The sequence below is a fragment of the Adiantum capillus-veneris genome, chromosome 13, assembly GCF_014529385.1.
Source record: "Adiantum capillus-veneris isolate H3 chromosome 13, ASM1452938v2, whole genome shotgun sequence".
In the NCBI taxonomy this organism is placed as follows: Eukaryota; Viridiplantae; Streptophyta; class Polypodiopsida; order Polypodiales; family Pteridaceae; genus Adiantum; species Adiantum capillus-veneris.
In genome coordinates, this window is record NC_140943.1 from 66,604,234 (window position 1) to 66,620,737 (window position 16,504).

The window sequence follows — 16,504 nt, forward strand, 5'->3', positions numbered from 1 at the left end:
TGAGAATAATTTCATCTGGATGGTTCAGTTTGTGTGAATTCGCAACAGAGAATCTCTCTGAGTTTATGAATAGAACCTGCCTTAGAAGCACAAAGGGGTCACTAAATTGCTGATTTCTTGGAGCCATTGAAAATTTGAATGGAGCATGTTGTCAGTATTTAGTGATCACATGTCCACATTAGAAACCCATGTTTTGACATAGCCCATGTCTAGAGCAAGTCACTTCTTTGTTTATACCTCCCTCAGCCTACCTGAACAGTCCTAAGCTTTCCCTCGCCAAGGCTGTCTAATGGTACTGATACGAAAATCATAAATGGTGAGACCAGGAAAAATGATTTATACATCAATATTCAGCAAGCAAATGAATGAAATACATAGCAACAAGAAAACATCCATTTTGTACTACATTCTTGCATCATCCTTGATAACTTTGACAGCAAAGCTAAAGCTGTCCACCAGATCGATGACTTACAGACATTAAGCTGAATATTTACAGCAGCTAATCTTGCGCGCGTAGCTGTTTAGCAGCATGCTCCTCCATTTTTCCCTTTAGAAATGACCACGAGAATTATCTCATACACCTCTTACCTAAGCTTTCAAGAATCCTCTCCTTGACAGAATTCCATTCAGAGGGATGTATGGGAGCCCTTGACTTCACATCGGTGACGTAAAATACGTCTTCAATGAGATCATTGTGAGTTTCAATATTGGCTGTTTTGACACTGCAAGAATGAAAATAACATGATTGAGTTATATAAGAACTTGAGAAGCATCTCTCACAAACTGTAAATGAAATGGCCATTACTTACCTGATTCCCAGTTCACTAAAAGCTGTTGTGATATCCGACAGTAGCATGTCCCGATTCATACCTGTAATTGTCACTTCAGTCTCTGTGCTGTAATTTTGAAAGTGCACCTTAAAAGCTGAGCTACAAGCATTCTCCAGCACCCCACCACCAGCATCATGCTTTACAGAAGGGTTCTCTGTAGTGAGGATGGCTTCATTTAATGGCTTCCCGGTATCTATTAACGTATCACTTGAGTGAGAATGGAAGCTTTTGGAGACAATATCAACTACTGAACTTGAAGGTGCAAATGGTTGAGCATCATGAGTATCTGACAACTGAGTATTTGATTCACCAATGCAAGCATTACGGGATGGGAAATCAGGACTCGTAATGCTTGAATCACCCTTTTCATCTAAACTCGAGAAGGTCCGATCAATGGAAATTGTCGATTTTTGTTCGTCTACTGAGAGAGAAGTAAAGGTGGTAGTTTCTTTCTGGACAAAAGGTGCAAAGAATACCCCATTTTCCCTCTCATTCATCACACTCTCACCAAAGCCAGAGTACAATATTCGCCTGAGCAAGTAGATTCAACATCTTTCAAAACCCTGCGATGATTTTACACTTCAACGTATTGCATCCATACTTACCCTGAAATAAACTTTTCCCATGATGCCAACTTGGTCACCTCAAGTCCCCTTGCAAGTGGAAGAGTGGAGGATTCAACACCAGGTTGTCGTCTGACATGCCGTATATAATCATTAGAGGCATTACTGAGCGCATTGTCGGCGACAACAGTGGCTCCATAAGTCAAATTCAACGAGTCAAAGAGTTTAATATAGTCCGTGGGATCTCCCGTAAAATGAGCAAAGTCGACATTTGTCCTGGTGAGTAGAATGTTGCTGGGTTCACTAGCAACAAGAAACTCTACAGATCCTAATAGACCCAAATATGTCATATGATACCGAACTATGTCTTGTTTTGATTCATCTGTGTGGACAGATACAAGAAGACCGCCTGTTGTTTGGGCAGCCACTGCAAGTGCAACAGTTGAAATCCCACAGCCAACTTGCAGAATAGCGTGAGAATTGTAACCAGCTGCAAGAGCAGCAATAAACTCTGCGTTTGAAGGCTCCAATCCTTGGCGAATAGTGGAGTTTGTATTTAACTGTCTCTCTAAAATCTTCCTCCTCTGAAACATACCAAGAAGTGCATAGATATATGAATCCTCTGTTCCACAAGGACATCTCAATGAGATAGAAAACTTTGCAATCTTGTTAGATAGCAGTATCATGGCACGTGCAAATGAGAGTTTGCTCCTACCGAGGCTCAAAAATCCAGCAGAGTCACTGATAAAGTGCTTCAAAAGGTGGTATACGATTCTTCACCCCCATGTTCAGAGAATGAGCATTTACAAAGAAAAAGATTGAAAATTGCAAGGATGTGTCCAAAGTAGTTTCAAGGACAGTTTACATAGAAAAGACACAGAAAATTTCTTGAAACATATTAACTAGCATGAATATACGGTCAGGCTTGAAAATCCAGTATTGACTGTTTGACAATCACTGCTAAGCCAAAATTCTTCATAGATGCTTGCCACTTACATGGAAAATGTGAAGATTTGGAAATTTTGTTTTGAATGTGTTTGAGTTCCGCACTGATTATTACAAATTCACTACATAAAACAACAAAACCCTAGGTTTTCTGGATGAAACTAGATGGTCAATCACGATAACTACAAGTCTCCGAAAATAGATTATTCAGCAAAACAGAACATTAAACTGTAATCACGCTCTGTGGCACCAAAACGGTGCTCCTTGCAGTATTTAATTAACAATGCACAGCGGACCAAAATGTTTTGCACAGTACACACAGCAGATTATGCTTCAAGAAAGGCTGAGGCTCTTTCTCTCTGCTACTCGCCCCCCACTCCACTGTTCTTGTTGTGCGCTAGGGAGCCCTTCACCTTGCACCTTTGCTTTCCATTGCGCATAATTTAATTTGGTGGTTGCTGCATGGCCTTTTTGGGCGGCAGATTGAATGTTTGCTTGACGTTTTAGCAGGCTCACAGCTTTCCAACACTTCTCCAACTCCTCATCCAACCTCTATCCCCATCCCCCCCCTCGATCTGAAGTCTCTCACCTTTCCTGATCTTTAGACTTTTCCTCAGCCAGTTGGGGCTGTGCAGCTTCCTACAACGTGCTGCTGGTTGATTTTGCGAGTCACCCAATAGCGAGATTCCACCCTGTGAGTGATGCAGATTCTGATGCCTCCCCTCTCAACAGTGCCTGGAGGCTTGGTTTGCTTTCATGTGAGCCGCGGAGGGGAGTATTGTGGCCATTTACTACTTTTTTACGTGATACCTTGGTGATAAAGAGGCAGACACCGCAGATCTGACTACATATCTTCCTGGTACCAACTAGGAGATGAGGCTATCAATTCTACAGTTTGCTGGAGTGGATGATGGATAGTGTTACTAGTCCCATCGGGACTCAGATGTTGGAGTTTTCTCATCATTTGAGCAATGATGATGGACTTGCTAAAGACTTTCTGGACTTTAGCACAATTCTGTGTTTGTCAGCTCTTGACCTAAATCCAGATGGGTACGGTGCTCTGAAATCAATGACACAGACAAGAGCCTTTTTGAGGATATGGTATGACACAGGGCATTCAAGGAATCTACATGATGCCAAGAGTGCAAGGACATTACATGATGCCAGCTTCCAGGGATATCAACAAGGACCCATGTATGGCATATGCCTGGTATGTATCTAAGAGGACCCTATAAGACAGCATTGAGGTCCGCGCTCCTTAGTGATTAGCCGACTCTACTCGCTAAACCAAAAAAGAAAACTTCAAGGAAGGAGGAGAAGTGTTAAGTTTGACACTTACCATGTACACAAGATGCATTAGCTTTAGCTATTACTCAAGAATTTGATGCCGCTTTCTCAGGAGGAAACTTCACATAAGCCTCCGAAATCAGGAAAGGTCTTCCTTTTTGAAAGGCAACACTTCACAACCGTGGTCTACACTTTTGTTTAGGGGCAAGCTTCTAGGATTTGGTTAGAGTTCAAGCAACAGCTTACTTCCTAATGGCTTACTCAGGCTTTTGAAGCAGATGTTGAGATCACACAGAATTTGTTATGATACCAAGAGTAAAAGTATTGAGATGCCTGTTATCAATTTCTTTTTTAGACTGTGTACTTGTAGTTGGAGAGGTATTGTTTTTTTCTTTCCCGAGAAAAAGATCCTTCTATTAGTTAACACTAGTTCTGTAATCGGACACTCAAATGTCCTGAGACATTTAGGTGTCCTGTTTTTCTAGCAACTTATCATAATTATTTGGTGAATCTAGAAAAAAAATTAATAGGTCACGTTCATATCTTAGGTCAGTTATGAGGTGAAGAACATAGGTCAATACCCATCAACTAAGCATTTTTCAAGGGTTCAAACTCATAGGCATCTTGTAATTTAAGCTCATTTTAAAAAAATTGTAGTGCGTAATTTCTTGCAAAAAAAACATTGCTATGAAAAACTAACGTAAGTGTGTATATAAATCCCCTAATTGTGTCCATATGAGGTATTCGTATACAAATAAGTGAGATGAATGGAACAATCCAAAAGTGAACTTTATTTTAAGGCTTATTTTTTATAAATAAAAAATCATAATTACAACATGCGCAGTTTTTTGGATATGCCATAAATCACCAAATGTGGCTTGCATAACCATTAAAAATTATCACCTTCTGTAATGGAGTCATAGATCTAGTATACATGCATCATAAGACATTTTAAATTTAGATGAACTAAATGTTTTTTATGATCACTAATTGAATTTGTGAATGTTGCATATTTGATCCACAGGACTTTCTATATTTAATTCTAGTTACAAAGGATTTTTTTCTCACATGACAATTGCAAAAATATCAAACACATATATAAGTAGTTACCACGGATTATTGCATGCACCCAGCTCATTTTTTTCTTAGGCTAGAGTACGAGTTTTAATGAAACATTAAATGCTGTTTTGCATAGGTTCTTTTCATGAGTGTAGTTACTATTGAGGTTATGATCAAAAGTGACAGATTATAATTTCTATGAGTACTTTGAATAACATTTTATAAGTTTGCAAAAGCATTTCTTGAGATGTGCTCTAGATTTCATGTACCATTTTATTTAAATTCGCAAAAAAAGGACACTAAAGTGTCCTTTTTGGTACCAAACTAGTGTTAATGAAACTGCCCATAGGGCTACAACCACCTCTACTAGAGAGGGCTACAACAATCATAAGGGGGAGTGTCACGAGGACGTGGCAGTTATTAACCATGTCACAGAGATGTGGCAACTGCTAACCTTGGTTGTTGGTTTCTTTCCAATGGGGTTTATTTTATTTGTTTAAGACCCTCTTTTTGAAGTAGCAAACGGTCGGACATTGTATGGCCAATGTGAACGGTAGATTCACCCGCAGACGGGAAGTGGTCGGCACTGGAATTCGTATGGTAAGAGGATGTCTAGGCTCAGAGCAAGATCATATAGGTCCCCCCGTCGCACTTAGCAAGTTGGTGGATGCTAGGAAGTGAACTCAATTAAGGCGTAAAGTCAAGGTGGGACTTCCAACAAAAAGTATGCGACAGTTGGGCCACATTGCATTTTTGGATGCGGTCCCAATGAGGATAGATGGTCAGAAGACCAGTGGGAGCCCAACGGAAGCATCTCCTAAAATTTAGGGAACTGCTATTTTGGGCCGTGAAATGTGTTCGCGTCATTACCTTCGATATGACTAGGGGAACACTTTATAACTCTGCCGCGAAGTCAACTGACGCGTCGGTTGGGATATTTTTAAGCGGCGAACCCGAAACGGGAAAATGCTTGTAAATGCGCCAAGTGTCACATTTTCAGGGACTTGCCTCTTCCAGAAAAATGGGCGCTGATCTTTAAGCTGGGAGAAGCCTCATTTGCAACCTGTCACAGGTTAAGAGCTATGGAGTGCTTTCTTTCCCTCTCATGTATAGTGTGGTGCTAGGAGTGATGCCCTGCACACTACACACTGCTCTCTCTCTCCCCTACGTGCAGTTATGTGATGCCCCACAAGAGGGCTACTCATTTGACTGATGTACAGATGTGTGGGTTCATGCTTTTGTGCTGAGGCAAGAGCCTCCTTGAGCAGGAACAGGGGTAGCTAACTGCTGCTCCAAAGCAGGCACTGGTGAGGGTCATAACCTCACCGAACAAGTGCAAAATCAGCGCTGTGTATGCACTGTAAATTCACTGTTTTTCAGCCGTACGGACGCCAGGATCACTGGGAATCGTGCCCCACTGGCGAAGGACGGTTAGGGGACTGTTTGGGGCTGAAAACAGGGCAAAAACCAGTAAATACAGCGTGCTGAATTTACTGTTTTTGGACAGGAATCAGAGGGTATACGCCAGTGCAAGCGAGTTCCAGCAGGGGAATTGGCTTCGCGCAAGTTTTGGGGCTGTTATGCTGCCGAAATTTGGCCAAATCAAATGGTATCTAGGTGGATACACGTGAAGGATTCCCAGGACCTTACCTTGTAATTTACCCTCCTAAAGAATAAAGAAATACCGAAAGGGGCGCCAATTTTGGGGCCTACAGGTTGTCGCCGTCTGCTCGGAGCATTCTAGCTTCCGAGCCGTGTGTGAGTTGAAGTGTTAATTCCCATTACAAGTTCTCTTTGCAAAGTGCTCTGTGTGTGTGTATAAAGTAAAGAATTTCGGGTGAAAGCCAACGCCTACCGCCCTACGGGCCGGTTACATGGTTGCATTGCCGGGATATCAATCACTTTTTCCTCAAAGAGTGAGCCTGGATTGTTCAGGGTAAAGACACACATTGCAAGAACGCGGGGATTACACTATGACCGACAAGGGGAAGGGAATTATGAAAGAGGGTTCCTCTCCAAAGGACAGGCAGGAGATTCCTATGGTTTTTGAGATTGGCGAGAGCTCACGGCCACGTCAGTCTGTACCTCCTGTCAACGTGAATGTCCCTCCAGTAGTACAGGGCTTTATGACAGGGCAACTCGAGGATGATGCGTTTAAGACTCAGTTAGTTGCCGCGGTGAATGTCTTTTCGCAGCTGGTGCAGAATCCGAGGTTTATGGAATTCTTGCAAGCGCCACCAGTGCAACATCAAAATAGGCAACCTACGCCGCGTACGGAGCTTGTTGAAGCTCAAGCCCAGGTACTTCATGAGGCGCAGGAGGAAAGGGAACACTCGCATGTTGCGGAGTCGGGGGCTCCAAAGCAGGTTCCTCCCGTGCTTGAACAGGTGGCTAGAACGCCTATTCCACAGGTTATGCCAGTTCAGCCCGCCACCTTTCAAAGCCAGCATGCTGTCTTGAATGGACAGGGAGCTGGATACCAGGCTATGCACTCAGTTTTTCCACCACCCACGGTACATCCTGGGTATTTCGGGGGTGGATCAGTGTTCCAAAGTATGGCTGGTTATGCGTCTGGAAGTCAGCCGTACATGCCAGGAACAGTGTTCGGGGGTATGCAAGGCATCATGCCAAACCCCATGTATGGTACTATCGGCATGCAGCAAGGTTTCCACGGCAACCAGGGCCAGTTTGGGGTGCCACAGGCTCATTTTGGCATGGCTGGTTTTTCTGGACAGCAGCCAGATATCGCACCTCTGACGCAAAATGTGAATGGCCAACACGTGCCGATCATGCCTACTATAGTGCCCATGTTGCAGACCATCCCGTATGACAACTTGGGGGCACTAGAGAAGCCGAAGGCTTACAAAGAAGGTGGTGCAACAGTAAAGTTCAGTACCTTCAGTGGTTTCGAGGACAAGACAAAGGCACTCACTTTCCTCCAGCAGTTTGATACAGCTTATGCGGGAGGGAATTTTACAGAGGCCTCGAAGGTTAGGAAAGCTGCCACTTTCTTAAAGGACAATGCGCTGACATGGTGGGCGACATTGTTAATGCAAGGATAGGCACCCGCCACTTGGGTTTACTTCAAGCAAATGTTTGCATCTGCTTGGCTATCAAATGAATTTGAAGCCGATGTCTTGACAGATTGGCACCAGCTTACGGCAGCTTCGTGCAAGAGCTTGCTGGAGTACAATAGGAGGTTTTGTAACGCATTACTCTCAGTGACCTCCTACAGATTTGTGCCACTGACAGAGCAGATAGAGAAGTATTGTTGTGGGTTGCCTAAAGGGCTTCGCGATTACGGTACAAAGAATAGAGTGGCTACCCTTACTCAGCTTATGGAAGTTGCGAACACTGGTCTTGCCCTGTTGAAAGGAGAGGACAGTGGATTTCCGAGCAGTGATAAAGGAGGGCAGCAAAAGAAAAATTCAGCGAAGAAGCCCTTTGTGAAGACGGCTCCTGATGCGTCACAGGGGTCTGAACAGGCCACCAAAGACAAGGATTCAGCTGGGACTTCTGGAGCGCAGGCAAAGAAACAGAAAAGGAAGCCTTTTGTGCGCAAGTCGCTCGAGGAAAAGAAGGTCCTAATGGCTGAGAACAAATGCCTTATATGCGAGCAGCCTGGTCACTTTTCTATCAATTGTCCACAAAGGAAAAGGCCAGCTGACTCAGAGGATAAAGAAGACCAGAAAGGCAAGAAGCCAAAACCCACGGCAGGTTTAGTGCCAGACATGGTGGGTGACAGGCCCAGCACAGATGCCAGTGAGTTATGCAGGGCATGGGGTAAAGTTAGAGATCAGACGGCACTCATCTTCTTTGATCCAGGTGCCAAAGCCAACTTTATCTCACCAGAGTTAGCTATGAAGCTCGGCATCAAAGCTGAAGAGATGGGGTACACAGCAGAGGCAGGGTTGGCATGTCCTGGCCACTCAGAGTGTGTTACTCCCATCATTGGAAAACTGCGTCTGCATATTCAGCCGTATGTGGACACTGAAGAGTTTTACATCATGCCGCTGGAAGGTTGTGACGCCTTGTTAGGGATCCCGTGGATGTTCCGAGTGCATGGAGTCTTGGATGCCTACAACAAAAAGATCACTGTACAGCATAGGGGCAAAACTCACATCTTGGATGTAAAGCTTAAAGGAGAGTCAGTCCCTATTGTATCTGCTTCTGCTATCACTTCTGTAATAAAGAATCATCTTTCTGTGTACTTGATTTTTGCACGTGATAGTGATCAGTCAAATTTATCTGTGTTAGATAAAGAAAGGTCAGCATTTTTGCAAAAGTTTAGTGACTGTTTTTCTGATTCATTACCGTCGCAATTGCCGCCAGAGAGACCTGAGGACCATCGGATAGATTTGGTGCCAGGGTGTAGCCCACCAAATAGACCTCCCTATAGGGTTAGTGCGGCGCAGCAGAAAGAGATTATGGGCCAGGTTGAGGAGTTATTAGAGAAGGGGCTGATTCAGCCTAGTTCTTCACCCTTTTGCTCCCCAGTGCTCCTAGTGTAGAAGAAGGATGGCTCATGGCGCATGTGTATTGATTACCGTGCGTTGAATAAGAATACCATCAAGAATAGGTTTCCTATTCCTCGCATTGATGATATTCTCGATCGTTTAGAGGGTGCTGCAATTTTCAGCAGGATAGACCTGAAGAGTGGGTACCATCAGATTCCTATAAGCCCAGAGGATGTGCACAAGACTGCGTTTAGAACAACATTTGGTCTTTATGAGTTTCTAGTGATGCCGTTTGGGCTAACAAATGCTCCAGCCACGTTCAACAGAATGATGGACCGGATTTTCCGCTCGCATCAACAGTTTGTTGGAACATTCTTCGATGACATGATTGTGTATTCGAAGAATGAAGAGGAGCATAGGCGTCACTTGACCATTGTGTTCGAAGAGCTGCACAGTCACAGGTTACTTGTCAATCCTAAGAAAAGTGAATTCTTCCTTGAAGAGATCCACTTTCTGGGCCACATAGTCTCAAAGGATGGTGTTAGAATGGATCCCGCAAAGGTCGAAGCTATCAAGACATGGCCAGACTTGAAGACTGTGCACGATGTCAGAAGCTTCTTGGGATTGTGTTCCTACTATAGAAGGTTTATCAGAAATTTTGCAGAGATAGCATCGCCTCTTCACGCATTGCAAAAGAAAGAGGTCACTTTCAGATGGACCCAAAAAGAGATTTCAGCTTTTAGTCTCTTAAAGGAAAAGTTGACTTCAGATCCAGTTATTGTTCTGCCAGATCTCAGGAAGTCATTTGTGGTCCAGTGTGACGCGTGTGGCAGTAGCATCGGAGCAGTGCTAATGCAAGATGGACGGGTAGTAGCCTATGAAAGCCGAATTTTGCAAGGGCCAGAGAGGACTATGCAAGTCTATGAGAAAGAGCTCTTGGCCGTGATTCATGCGCTTTCTAGCTGGAAGCACTACCTCTTAGGTGCTGATTTTGTTGTCCAAACAGATCATCAGACCTTGCGATACTTCTTGACACAGTCAAAGTTATCCGAAAAGCATATGCGATGGGCAAACATTCTTTCCATGTTCCACTTCCAGATTATGCATGTGGAAGGCAAGAAGAATGTTGTGGCTGATGCGTTATCAAGAAAGCCACAAATTTCAGCTGTGTCAATTCCTTATCATCATGAGTTAGATGACATGAAGGAACAGTATATTGCTGATGAAGATTTTGCAAGGATCTTTGAACAGTTACAAGAGGGGCAACATCACGAGCACTACCTCCTCAGAGATGGTTTTATGATGATGCATGGCAGACTTTGTGTCACTAGGCCACTGCAACATAAGGTCATGGAAGAGAGTCATGTCCCACCGTATGCAGGGCATCGTGGCATTGATGCAACAGTTAAAGCGGTAGAGACATTCTTCTATTGGCCTACCTTGAGGAGAGATGTGGATGCCTTTGTGCGAGCATGCATAGTTTGCCAAAAGGTCAAGTTTGACAAGCAAAAGGCACCAGGGTTGTTACAACCACTGCCGATTCCGGATAAGCCATGGGAAAGCATTGCTATGGACTTTATCTTTGATCTTCCAAGGACACCAACAGGGAATGATGGTATATGGACCATTATCTGCAGGTTCAGCAAGCAGGCCCATTTTATCCCTGTCAGGAAGAAGATAAAATCTGATCAGATGGCACGCTTGTTCATGTACAATGTGTTTAAGTACCATGGTATGCCACAATCGATTATTAGTGATCGTGATCCTCGCATGACCAGTTTGTTCTGGAGAGGATTGTTTGAGAACATGGGTACTACGCTCAAGTTCTCGTCTTCGTTTCATCCACAAACTGATGGACAGTCAAAAGAGGCCAATTCTACTGTCTTAGATCTGCTGAAATGCTATGTGTCAGATAATAAGGGCAAGTGGGAACAGTATTTGCCTATGCTTGAGTATGCGTACAATAATATGGTGCATTCGTCTACTGGAAAAGCACCTTTTGAAATTGTTGAAGGCGGCAAAAAGGTTCCTCCCATTTTGCACACAAAGGACAAGATCTTTGAGGCAGATCGATATGTTGAGAACATGGATGAGATGTATAAGAAGATTAAAGTTGCCTTGGAGAAGACTCAGGCAAAACAGAAAAAGGCTGCTGATCGTCACCGTCGTGAATTGCTACTATCACCTGGTGATTGGGTTCTCTTAAGGTTCGAAAAGGCAAGGTTAAAGAAGATGAAGGGCAAGGAACGGCTGTTTCCTAAGCTCAGCATGCGTTACTATGGGCCTTTTCAAGTGCTTGACAAGATCAGCGATGTGGCTTACAGGCTGAAATTGCCTGATGCATGGAAGATTCATAATGCGTTTCATGTGAGTCTTCTAAGACCCTTCGTGGGTGATGTGCCAGAAGATATGCCAGTTGAGGATCAGCCAGAAGTTGAAGAACTTGATGAGATCTTGGTACCTGAGCAAGTTTTGGCACATAAGGACAGAAAAGTTAAAGGACAAGTTGCAAGACGCTATTCGGTGAAGTTCAAGAACTATCCGCCTATGGATGCAAAGTGGATGGAAGAGCATGAACTGTCAGAGTCACCAAATGTATTGCAGCTTTACCTTGAAGCCTTTGGGTTACAGCCTACTTATGCCCCAACCCAACGTGTGCAAAGGAGGGGTAATGATAGAGCTAGTACATCAAATGTACATATGAATTCAGTGCCATAGATGGAAATGGCAAAAGTATGAAGGCCTCATTAAGTCATTTGTATCTATGTATGTTACGACCTTTCTTGCGGATACATGCGATGATAAAAGAGTGTTAATAGCACAAGATCATCAGTGGCGTGTATTTATGGTATGCAATCGAGGACGTTTGCGATTTCAAGAGGGGGGTATGTCACGGGGACGTGGCAGTTATTAACCATGTCACAGAGATGTGGCAACTGCTAACCTTGGTTGTTGGTTTCTTTCCAATGGGGTTTATTTTATTTGTTTAAGACCCTCTTTTTGAAGTAGCAAACGGTCGGACATTGTATGGCCAATGTGAACGGTAGATTCACCCGCAGACGGGAAGTGGTCGGCACTGGAATTCGTATGGTAAGAGGATGTCTAGGCTCAGAGCAAGATCATATAGGTCCCCCCGTCGCACTTAGCAAGTTGGTGGATGCTAGGAAGTGAACTCAATTAAGGCGTAAAGTCAAGGTGGGACTTCCAACAAAAAGTATGCGACAGTTGGGCCACATTGCATTTTTGGATGCGGTCCCAATGAGGATAGATGGTCAGAAGACCAGTGGGAGCCCAACGGAAGCATCTCCTAAAATTTAGGGAACTGCTATTTTGGGCCGTGAAATGTGTTCGCGTCATTACCTTCGATATGACTAGGGGAACACTTTATAACTCTGCCGCGAAGTCAACTGACGCGTCGGTTGGGATATTTTTAAGCGGCGAACCCGAAACGGGAAAATGCTTGTAAATGCGCCAAGTGTCACATTTTCAGGGACTTGCCTCTTCCAGAAAAATGGGCGCTGATTTTTAAGCTGGGAGAAGCCTCATTTGCAACCTGTCACAGGTTAAGAGCTATGGAGTGCTTTCTTTCCCTCTCATGTACAGTGTGGTGCTAGGAGTGATGCCCTACACACTACACACTGCTCTCTCTCCCCTACGTGTAGTTATGTGATGCCCCACAAGAGGGCTACTCATTTGACTGATGTACAGATGTGTGGGTTCATGCTTTTGTGCTGAGGCAAGAGCCTCCTTGAGCAGGAACAGGGGTAGCTAACTGCTGCTCCAAAGCAGGCACTGGTGAGGGTCATAACCTCACCGAACAAGTGCAAAATCAGCGCTGTGTATGCACTGTAAATTCACTGTTTTTCAGCCGTACGGACGCCAGGATCACTGGGAATCGTGCCCCACTGGCAAAGGACGGTTAGGGGACTGTTTGGGGCTGAAAACAGGGCAAAAACCAGTAAATACAGCGTGCTGAATTTACTGTTTTTGGACAGGAATCAGAGGGTATACGCCAGTGCAAGCGAGTTCCAGCAGGGGAATTGGTTTCGCGCAAGTTTTGGGGCTGTTATGCTGCCGAAATTTGGCCAAATCAAATGGTATCTAGGTGGATACACGTGAAGGATTCCCAGGACCTTACCTTGTAATTTACCCTCCTAAAGAATAAAGAAATACCGAAAGGGGCGCCAATTTTGGGGCCTACAGGTTGTCGCCGTCTGCTCGGAGCATTCTAGCTTCCGAGCCGTGTGTGAGTTGAAGTGTTAATTCCCATTACAGGTTCTCTTTGCAAAGTGCTCTGTGTGTGTGTATAAAGTAAAGAATTTCGGGTGAAAGCCAACGCCTACCGCCCTACGGGCCGGTTACAGGTAGACTCTCCCAATGAAAAACAACATATGTACAATGAGGCTTAATCAAGAGATGAGAGGAGGGAAAAGCCACACAGGTGGATGGTAGTGCCATCTAAGCACACCCTAGACCATGGTGAAGAAAGGCCCAGGGCGCCAAAGTCGAAAGAAAGCCTCTCTATGTTCCCGCATGCGGTCGGAGCTGCCCTGGAGTCTCTCGAACTGTCCTCTGAGAGTATGGACCAGCTCTAGCCAAAGATCACAAACAGTCTCTGCTGGTGGTACAGGGCGAGCCTCAAAGATGCGGAAGCAGCGGGCCCGCCAAATGAACCAGAGTGTCCAGCCGCAGATGTGCTCCCAACACTCCTCTCTTGCACTGCACCACTCCTGTGGAGTAAGCTCTGTAGCAGACTGGAGTGAAGGTTGATCCCCCTACATCACTATCATCCTACTGGTGGAAGATAGCTCAAACTGAAGTGTCGGGCCCGTGAGAGTGGACCAAGCAGCTGCCCCCCAAGTGTATTGTCATATCGTGGAAAGAGTTGGCATCAGCCGAAGGACACGAAGCCAAACATGTTGTGCCAAAGGACAATCCCAAAGACAATGGCGTTGACTCTCCACAGGATGGTCACAAGCTGCACATGCTCCCGAGAGACCACTATGTACAAGCCACCTCCCAACTGCTGTAGCTCGATGTGCAACCAGCCACTGGAACAAAGTGACTCGCCGTGGCTGTCTGGAGTCCCACAACCTTGCCCAGAAAGCTGACAAGAACTCAGCTGTGAGACCCTCCTCCTGCCAATGAGGTGCTGCAGCAGGACGAGCCTCTCTCCGTGCTACCAGTATGTGACATCCCAGTAGAACAGTGTACTAAAAGAAAGGGACACCTGGATGGTCGATTGAGGAGAAAGGGTCCCTCCAAAACCACTCTCCAGGATCCCACTGCACTCGTGCCAGTGGACAACATTCCCAAGTCCACAACCACTAGTGGCCAGTCTCAAGAGCTGCTGAGTCAGGATCTATGACACAAGTCCTCCCACAGATGCCCACAACTCGGATCCTCTGAAAACAACACTCTACCCCCTGTGGAGCCTCTATTGAGACTCGCTGTAAACAACCCTCACCCTGTAGCTCGAAAAACAGGGAGGGTACAGTCTCTGAGCAAGCCTGAACTGCGATGAGAACCTCCAATCGCGTGAAGGCCCCCATCCATCTGGGCGCTGATGACTGGAGAGGTGTGAGCCACTCAGCTGGTACTGTCTCTGTGATGTCCTGACATATGCTCTACACCCCTCGCATGCCCTGTAGCTAGATGCTCTGAAGCTCCTCTCATAAGCCTGAACTATAGCTAGTCACCTAAAGTGCGTGCTCGACCCTCTGCCATGGGACCCCAAGAAACATGGGCCTACTACCAACCAAGTGGCCTCTCTGAGTGCTAACCATGGGGTTCCAAACAAGGGGCTGTCTCAAGAGCTCCTCCGTGCAAGTAGGCTGATGCTGCTCCAAGCCTCTCCGCAGCTGCTCCCAGGAGAGGAGTAGACTCACAGCGAAACGGTCCTCCAGTCTCCTGCTCAGGCCAACTCTGCGCATCTCTGTGAAAACGCATATGGTCGAATGTCGCAAGGGCCTCCAACCTGAGGCACCCTAGCACTAAGCCGCTCAAGAAAAAACTCCTTCCAGGGCTCCTCCCCTAGAAGTAATCCTCTGACAACAAACTTCCCAAGAAGGGCTCTACTCTGCTGTGCTGGGTCTATGATCCCCAACCCTCCCTAAGAACAAGGAAGAGTGATGACCTACTAGGCCGCCCAGGCTATCTAAGTGTCACGCCTTGACCAAAGGAAGTTTCTGATCAGCCTCTCTACCTGGTTGACGCACGAACTCGAAAAGATTCAACAAGAAGTGATGTACCACATAGTAGCCAACAACACCTGGTTGGCCACTACAACTCTGCCTGCCAGAGAAAGTCGAGCATAACTCCAATGTAACAACTTCCTCCCAATGGACAAGAGGAGGGGAGCAATCTACTGCTCAGGAGACAAGTCCAATCCCAACCTGACAGCCCAAGTATCGAGCTGCAGTCCCTGGGGGAATCCTTTTGAAACCCTAGCAGCCAATCAGGAGTAGGAGCACTAGCAACCGAGAAAGCCACTGTCTTTCTCCAGTTGATAAGTGCGCCTGATGCACAACAAAAGGTCTCAAGAGTCTGCTCACACCTGTGAAGGTTGGCCTCTTGGCCCTCCAAGTACAAGGCTGAGTCGTCTGCAAACTCATCATCCAGTAGCTCATCTCCCCGAATAGGGAGCGCTAACCCACGTAGACCAACCTGCTGTGAAACCAAAAACCTGCTCATCGCCTCAACATAGAACAGAAAGAGGAAGGGGACAAGAGGACAGCCCTGTCTGACCGAACGTGTGAGCATGAAACGATCACCTCTACCTCCTGGCAAAAGTACCTGACTGTGTGCTCGTCTGTAAAGAGCTGACACACCTCTGATCCAAGCATCTGCGAAGCCCATCCTACGAAGAGTGCCCTCCAAAAATTCCCAGTCGACTCTATCGTAGGCCTTCTCAAAATCGAGAAGAAGTATCACCAGATCCTCACCACGGAGACGCACGAGGACAGAAGCCTCCCAAAATGTAAAGATGTTTGTCAAGGATACTACGCTCCTTGACAAAACCTGTCTGTGTCCCATGTATAATGCTCTCCAGAAGTGGCTGTATCCTCAAACTCAGAGCCTTGGCAAGAATTTTGTAGGATGAGTTGAGGATGGTGATGGGCCGCCACTGTCGAATCTCATCCAAGGAGCCACCCTCCTTGGGAATGAGGTAAATCAGGCCGTCACTCATACTGTCAGGCATCTCTCCTGTGTGCAAGATGTACTGAAAAGCGCCGCAGAGATCTGAGCCAAGCAAGTCCTAGTACTCCAAGAAAAATCTGGGAGTCAAACCATCCTCACCTAGACAAGTACCACGGGGAAGTGCTCTGAGGGCCGCGTGTAGCTCCTCTAGAAGAGGCAGCTC

At 45.8% G+C, this 16,504-nt stretch overlaps 1 protein-coding gene across 4 annotated transcripts in view; it reads right to left on the reverse strand.

The window, feature by feature from the left end:
• Positions 1 to 296: 296 nt before the first annotated feature.
• The window catches only part of LOC147444183 (uncharacterized), a 102,634-nt gene continuing 86,426 nt past the window's right edge, over positions 297 to 16,504 (reverse strand). For 2 of the 4 annotated variants that reach the window (XM_086526889.1, XM_086526888.1), the window contains exons 3-5: positions 1,436 to 1,977; positions 810 to 1,361; positions 297 to 722 (exon numbers count right to left, since the gene is read on the reverse strand). In XM_086526889.1, coding sequence (XP_086383015.1) covers positions 569 to 722; positions 810 to 1,361; positions 1,436 to 1,977 — 1,248 coding nt within the window. In that variant the 3' untranslated portion in view covers positions 297 to 568. Of the gene's footprint in view, positions 723 to 809; positions 1,362 to 1,435; positions 2,095 to 16,504 lie in introns of those variants that run through there. The other 2 variants (XM_086526890.1, XM_086526887.1) reach the window with 2 other exon arrangements.